Raw genomic sequence first — 7932 nt, forward strand, 5'->3', positions numbered from 1 at the left:
AATTATAGGGGTGCCAGAAGATGAGAGAGAGCAAGATATTGAAAACCTATTTGAAGAAATAATGACAGAAAACTTCCCCCACCTGGTGAAAGAAATGGACTTACAGGTCCAAGAAGCGCGGAGAACCCCAAACAAAAGGAATCCAAAGAGGACCACACCAAGACACATCATAATTAAAATGCCAAGAGCAAAAGATAAAGAGAGAATCTTAAAAACAGCAAGAGAAAGAAACTCAGTTACCTACAAGGGAATACCCATACGACTGTCAGCTGATTTCTCAACAGAAACTTTGCAGGCCAGAAGGGAGTGGCAAGAAATATTCAAAGTGATGAATACCAAGAACCTACAACCAAGATTACTTTATCCAGCAAAGCTATCATTCAGAATTGAAGGTCAGATAAAGAGCTTCACAGATAAGGAAAAGCTAAAGGAGTTCATCACCACCAAACCAGGATTATATGAAATGCTGAAAGGTATCTTTTAAGAAGAGGAAGAGGAAGAAAAAGGTAAAGATACAAATTATGAACAACAAATATGCATCTATCAACAAGTGAATCTAAGAATCAAGTGAATAAATAATCCGATGAACAGAATGAACTGGTGATTACAATAGAATCAGGGACATAGAAAGGGAATGGACTGACTATTCTTGGCGGGGAAAGGGGTGTGGGAGATGTGGGAAGAGACTGGACAAAAATCGTGCACCTATGGATGAGGACAGTGGGTGGGGAGTGAGGGCCGAGGGTGGGGCGGGAACTGGGAGGAGGGGAGTTATGGGCGGGAAAAAAGAGGAACAAATGTAATAATCTGAACAATAAAGATTTAATTAAAAAAAATATAAGGAAGCAATAAAACACCCAATGAGAATAGCAAAAAGAAAAAAAGAATTTTAAAACATGAGGACCGTGTAAGGAGCCCCTGGAATAACTTCAAACAGACCAACATTCACATCATGGTCATCCTAGAAGGAAAAGAGACAGAGCAAGGAATTGAAAACCTATTTGAAAAAAATAATGCCAGTAAACATTCCTAACGTGATCTAGGAAATAGACATAGAAATCCAGAAAGTGCAGAATCCCAAACAAGATGAACCCAAAGAGGCCTACACCAAGATACATCATAATTAAAATGCAAAAGTTTACAGATAAAAAGATAATCTTAAAAGCAGCAAGAGAAAAGCAGTGAGTTACCTACAAGGGAGCTCTCATTAGACTGCCAGCTGATTTCTCAGCAAAAACTTTGCAGGTCAGAGGGAATGGCAAGAAATACTCAAAGTGACGAAAAACAAGGACCCACAGCCAAGATTATCCAGCAAAGTTACAATTTAGAATTGAAAGCTGGATAAAGAGCTTCCCAGACAAAGGAGTTCATCACCACTAAACCAGTATTACATAAACTGTTAAAGGATCTTCTATAACAAGAAGAATAAAAAGATAACATATATGAACAGTAAAACAGCAACAAATATACATCTATCAAAATTGAATCTAAAATCATAATAAATGAACAGGCAGAGCAGAAAGAGACTCGTAGATACAGAGAATATTTTGATGGTTGCCAGATGGGAGGGCGTTTGGGTGGATGGGTGAAAAAGGTGAAGGTATTAAGAAATATAAGAGAACCAAGATGGCGGCATAGGTTAACGCCGGAGTTTGCTGCTTTGAACAACTACTTCAAAAGTGAAACTAAAAGACAGAACGGACATCACCCAAAACCACTGGAACGCTGGCTGAATGGAAGTCCTACAACTAGGAGGAAAGAGAAACGCATACGGACACTCAGAGGAGGCGCAGTGCTGAAGTCAAATTCTGAGGTGCGGAGTGCGCGGAGCGGCCTGGCGGCGGAGGGCGCGGTTGGCGTTTTCAATCCGGAGGGAGTCGCAGACTCTGAGCTCCAGATACAGGCGAGTCTTTAGGGACCCAGACTCAAACGGGAGAAGCGGGACTGCCTGGCTTTGGTCAGAGCGAGTGCAGCTTTCTCTCCGAGGTTTGCAGCGGGTGCTGGGACTCAGAGAGGCAGAGCCCCTGGGGACAGGACTGAGAGCCGCCATAACTGCTCTCTCCGGCCCACCCTGTTGATCCTGTGCGACCCGCCCCTCCCAAGCCCTGCACAGAGGCATTTGCCGGATAGCCTCAGGCAAACGCCAGATTAGCACCTCCCTAGAGGACAGAAGTTCTCTCACTGCTGACACAGCTGATTCTCATAGCCACTTGGCCTGGAGGTCAAACCCTCCCTGGAATTAGCTACAACAATCAAGATTTAACTATAAAACCACAAACAAAGACCACTAGGGGGTGCACCAAGGAAGCATAACAAAGTGCGGAGACAAAGAAACAGGACAAAATTGTCAATGGAAGATCTAGAGTTCAGAACCACACTTTTAAGGTCTCTCAAGAACTGTTTAGAAGCCGCCGATAAACTTAATGAGATCTACAAGAAAACTAATGAGACCCTCGATCTTATATTGGGGAACCAACTAGAAATTAAGCATACACTGACTGAAATAAAGAATATTATACAGACTCCCAACAGCAGACTAGATGATCGCAAGAATCAAGTCAATGATTTGAAATGCAAGGAAGCAAAAAACACCCAACCGGAAAAGCAAAATGAAAAAAGAATCCAAAAATGCGAGGATAGTGTAAGGAGCCTCTGGGACAGCTTCAGGCGTACCAACATCAGAATTATAGGGGTGCCAGAAGATGAGAGAGAGCAAGATATTGAAAACCTATTTGAAGAAATAATGACAGAAAACTTCCCTCACCTGGTGAAAGAAATGGACTTACAGGTCCAAGAAGCGCGGAGAACCCCAAACAAAAGGAATCCAAAGAGGACCACACCAAGACACATCATAATTAAAATGCCAAGAGCAAAAGATAAAGAGAGAATCTTAAAAACAGCAAGAGAAAGAAACTCAGTTACCTACAAGGGAATACCCATACGACTGTCAGCTGATTTCTCAACAGAAACTTTGCAGGCCAGAAGGGAGTGGCAAGAAATATTCAAAGTGATGAATACCAAGAACCTACAACCAAGATTACTTTATCCAGCAAAGCTATCATTCAGAATTGAAGGTCAGATAAAGAGCTTCACAGATAAGGAAAAGCTAAAGGAGTTCATCACCACCAAACCAGGATTATATGAAATGCTGAAAGGTATCCTTTAAGAAGAGGAAGAGGAAGAAAAAGGTAAAGATACAAATTATGAACAACAAATATGCATCTATCAACAAGTGAATCTAAGAATCAAGTGAATAAATAATCCGATGAACAGAATGAACTGGTGATTATAATAGAATCAGGGACATAGAAAGGGAATGGACTTACTATTCTTGGGGGGGAAAGGGGTGTGGGAGATGTGGGAAGAGACTGGACAAAAATCGTGCACCTATGGATGAGGACAGTGGGTGGGGAGTGAGGGCGGATGGTGGGGCGGGAACTGGGAGGAGGGGAGTTATGGGGGGAAAAAAGAGGAACAAATGTAATAATCTGAACAATAAAGATTTAATTAAAAAATTAAAAAAAAATCAATAAAATATATTTTAAAAATATAAAATAAAATAAATAAAAGTGGGAGAAAAAAAAGAAATATAAATTGATAGTTACAGAATAGTCATGGGAATATAAAGTACAGCATAGGGAATATTGTCAATAATATTCTAATAACTATGGATACCATCAGATAGGTACAGATTTATTGGAATGATCACTTGGTAAGTTATACAATGTCTAATCACTGAAACTAATATAATATTGTATATCAACTATAATTGAAAAATTAAAAATGATTTAAAATATTTTGTAGGAAAAAAGTACTAAAAATATGTTGAACAACTTAAAAAAGCTGATCAGGTATCTATGTACTCTTTTACATTACTGGTTGATGTAAACTTTGAGAAATATTTGGCAACACACCAAAAAAAATATTTGACATGTCCATATTTCTATCATCCTGCAATTACAATAGTAAGTAACAGAAAGCAATAAAATATCCCAAGACATTTAGGTACAGAGGTTTTCATTATACAATTGATCTTACACACAAATTATTAGAACCATTTAAAACATATTCCAAGGAAGCTTGGTTATATAAATTATTCATCCTAGTGATGGTATATTATTAAACAACATAATTAAAAATATATTTAATGATTTATAAATATGGTCCCAGAGAACAGTAACAGTGAAAATACCCTGAAATGAAACAATGCATAGTTTATTAATCAATATAAAGGTATGTAGATCTATTTATTAAAATTGTATTTTGTCAAGTACTGGTATTAGGAGTTATATTAGGATTTTAACTTTGTTTAATTACACTAACAATTTCAAAATATTTTCTATTGTAATCATGTACAATTTATATATGTTTAAAATATATTAAAAAACCCTCCTGTTTCCCAGATAAAATGATGATCAAATACAGAAATAATTGTAATACCAAGTGAAGAAAATAATACAGGTAACCAGGTACAGTTAAAATTCTGATCCACCTTATAAAGATAAACATCCTTTCATTATAGATGGCCATTTAATATTGCTTTCCCTGCCACACTGCCCGTATTTTGACACTTTCATTTTTCTTTAGCAATGTTAGTTCAGGAAATGACCTTGAAAGGCAGCAAGATTTGTGCCGTACGATGCACTTAGTGAGCTTTGTTTGGAAGAAGAAAAAACTACCAATAACTTAGATGCAGAAAGAAATACACACACACACACATACACACAAGCACACATATATAGACATGTATATATGTAAATGCATCTATCTGTCTACTGAACTATCAATTAAATGGAATACTAATAGCCAGAGAAAATATTTTAAAGGTATCTTTAATGACATAAAATGAAGTTCAAGAATATGCATGTGTGTCTATATGCAAATAAACACTATATGTGTGAAAACCAAATATAAAAACATTATGTACATTATTATATACATATATGACATTTGCATAAGAAAAATACGAGATGAGCACAGTCAAAATGTTTTAGGAAGTTTTGGAAAATATCAATGGGCACAGATGAAAATGACTCAGGAAGGTATGGGTGGTCATGAAGATTGATTACTGGTGACATTAGTTTGTTTTTGGTACCTGGTCCGCTTTCTGACTTTTTTTCTGCAATGAAGCTGAATTATTTTTTAACAATGGGGAAAATGGCAGGAAGTAGGCACAGGGGAAGGAAGTGACAAACAGTATTTAAATCCAGCAAAACAACCAAGGACAGCAAAATGCCATTTTTAGCTCATCAAGCTGGCCAACACACACACACACACACACACACACACACACACACACACACACGGGCATGTACGTGCGCACACAGACACACACACACACGGGCACGTACATGCGCGCACACGCACACACACATATCAATTCCAGTGACCAGGAAATGGGCATACTCTGTTTTACTAGCTGCACTGACTGGCATAAATGCAAATCGGTACAATATTTATGAAGGGGCCATTTGGCAACACACCGGAAAAGTCTTTAAAATGTCCATGTGTGGATCCTTCGAGTCCACAATTAAGATGACCGTAGGGTATGCCAGCGGAGATTTGGCTTGACAAGGAAGGAGTCACTCATCAGAGACTCAGTGTTGGGGTTAAACACAAGGAAAGAACTAGGCACCACCTGAATGTCCAACAATGAGGGAACGGTTACAGAAATGTTAAGGTGCGTGGATACACTCTGCAGGCACTGAAGATGAGTTTCAGAAGCCTGTTGTATAACATGGAAAGACGTTCAGTGTGTTGATTTCTGTTTGGTTTTAGTTTCTGAAAAAAAAGCAGGTTAAGAAACACCACATACATGAACCGTTGTATAACAGTATGTGAAAAGGGAAGGTGAGGTGGGGGTGAGAACGGGAGGGAGAGAGAGAAAGAGAACCTGGAAAGGCAGCACACCAAAAAGGTAAAAGTGGTTGTCTCTGGGTAGCAGGATCATGGGGAGCCATTACTCTCTTGGTTTTCCCTCATCTGATTTCCTTCTCCTTTCTGAGGTTTCTACCATGAAATTGTATCACCTGTACAGTAAACAAAGAGAGAAAGTGCTTTTAAAACCAAACCACAAAGAGAAGAGGCAGCCTCTAATTTATCAAGTGGCACAGATAGCAAGATTAGTCACAATGCCCTTGGTGGGGGAGGGGGGGGAGGAAAGAATGAAGAAGAGAGAGGGTGAAAGGGGAGGGAGGAGAGAGAGGGGGGGAGAGAGAGGAGAGTGGGAGGAAGAGGAGAGAGGGAGGGAGAGAGAGAGGAAAGAGGAAGATAGAGGAGAGAGGGAAGGAAAGAGAGAGGGAGAGGAGAGAGGGAGGGAGAGAGAAGAGAAAGAAAGGGAGAGAGAGAGGAGAGGGAGAGAGAGAAAGGAGAGAGGGAGAGGGAGAGAGAGAGGAGAGGGGAGAGAGGTGAGAGGGAGAAAGAGAAAGGAGAGAAGGAGAGGTGGAGAGAGAGAGGACAGAGGGAGAGAGAGGAGAGAGGGAGAGAGAGAGGGGAGAGGAGAGAGAAGAGAGGGGGAAGAGAAAGGTGAGAGGGAGAGAGAGAGGGGAGAGGGAGAGAGAGAAGAGAAGAAGAGATGGAGAGAGAGAGGACAGAGGGAGAGAGAGGAGAGAAGGAGAGAGAGAGGGGAGAGGGAGAGAGGAAGAGAGAGATGAGAGAGGGAGGGAGAGATGACAGGGAGGGAGAGAGGGAGGGAGAGGGAGAGAGATGGGGAGAGGGAGAGACAGGAGAGAGGAAGAGGGAGAGACAGGAGAGAGAGGGAGAGAGAGAGGACAGGGAGGGAGAGAGAGGGAGAAAGAGAGGAGAGGGAGGGAGAGAGGACATGGGGGGAGAAGAGAGAGGGAGAGGGAGAGAGAGAGGAGATGGGGGAGAAGAGAGAGGGAGAGGAAGAGAGAGACAGGAGAGAGGGAGAGGGAGAGACAGGACAGAAGGAGAGAGAGAAGAGAGAGGGAGAGAGAGAGAGGAGGGGGAGAGAGAAGCAGGGATCTGCACTCTCAATACAATACACTGCTGGTGGGTTAGGGGGGGCAGAGAGGGGGCTGTAAACCGGGTGGGAGGCAAAGTTTGGCTCTGCTGGATGACTGGCTCCTGGGATGTCTTCATCGGAAGGTGGCCTCCTCGTCGGTGTCTTCCTCGAAATCCTTGACGTGAGCACTGGTGGACTGCCTGGCCCAAGCTCCTCTTTCAGCTTCTCGTTCCTTATGGGACTTGAATCTCCCAACGAAAATTTTGCGGTAGTTCAGGAACATGCCGTTCATCGTATCAATGGCCAGCTCGGCGGATTCCTGCTTCTGGAAGTGCACGAAACCGTAGCCCTTGGGCCCCTTTTCGTCGCAGGCCACTTTGCAAGAGAGGATGTTGCCAAACGCCGAAAAGATGTTGTACAGCGCCTTGTTGTCGATGGCCTTGCCCAGGTTCTTGATGAAGACGTTGCCCACCCCGCTCTTGCGCAGCGAAGGGTCCCGCTGGGACCACATGATGCGCACTGGCCTGCCCTTGATGACATCAAAGTTCAGGGTCTCCAGGGCCCGCTTGGCGTCCACCGGTTGCTGGTAGTTGACATATGCGTAGCCCAACGAGCGGCGGGTGATCTTGTCTCTGCAAATGCGGATTGAGAGGATAGGTCCTGCCGGGCTGAACTTCTCGTACAGCATTGCCTCTGTCACCTCAGGGTGCAGGTCTCCCACGTACAGTGAGGCCATAGGAAAGTCCGGGTTCTCCTCGCAACTCCCGCCCCTCCCTGCGTTTGCGGTGGCAGCCGCCGCCGCCGCCGCCGCCTCTGCACGCTCATCCGCATCCTCCTCCTCCTCCAAGGGGGGCGCCACAGGCTCTGCTGCTGCAGCGGCTTGGGCCGCGCTGGCTTCTGCCACCACCACGGCTGCTGCCTCCAGAGCGGCCTCCACCTCCTCCCCGGCCAGGGCGGCTGCCGCCTCC

The 7932-nt window shown here is 43.2% G+C and overlaps 1 protein-coding gene and 1 long non-coding RNA gene across 2 annotated transcripts; both read right to left on the bottom strand.

The window, feature by feature from the left end:
- Window positions 1-4815: 4815 nt before the first annotated feature.
- On the bottom strand, window positions 4816-6023 carry LOC308511198. Its single transcript, XR_013995459.1, has 2 exons — window positions 5911-6023; window positions 4816-5781 (listed from the first exon to the last, which is right to left on the bottom strand). It is a non-coding gene; the product is annotated as an uncharacterized lncRNA (long non-coding RNA).
- Window positions 6024-6961: 938 nt separating this feature from the next.
- On the bottom strand, window positions 6962-7709 carry LOC308512070 (polyadenylate-binding protein 1-like 2). Its single transcript, XM_081081864.1, has one exon. The coding sequence runs from the start codon at window positions 7698-7700 to the stop codon at window positions 7098-7100; it is 603 nt and encodes a 200-aa protein (XP_080937990.1). The 5' UTR covers window positions 7701-7709; the 3' UTR covers window positions 6962-7097.
- Between the last annotated feature and the right edge of the window lie 223 nt (window positions 7710-7932).

The sequence above is a fragment of the Myotis nattereri genome, assembly GCF_964212035.1.
Source record: "Myotis nattereri genome assembly, chromosome: X".
In the NCBI taxonomy this organism is placed as follows: Eukaryota; Metazoa; Chordata; class Mammalia; order Chiroptera; family Vespertilionidae; genus Myotis; species Myotis nattereri.

Coding starts and splice junctions, on each gene's coding strand:
- LOC308512070 (XM_081081864.1), bottom strand. CDS start 7,700: ATGGCCTCACTGTACGTGGGAGACCTGCACCCTGAGGTGACAGAGGCA.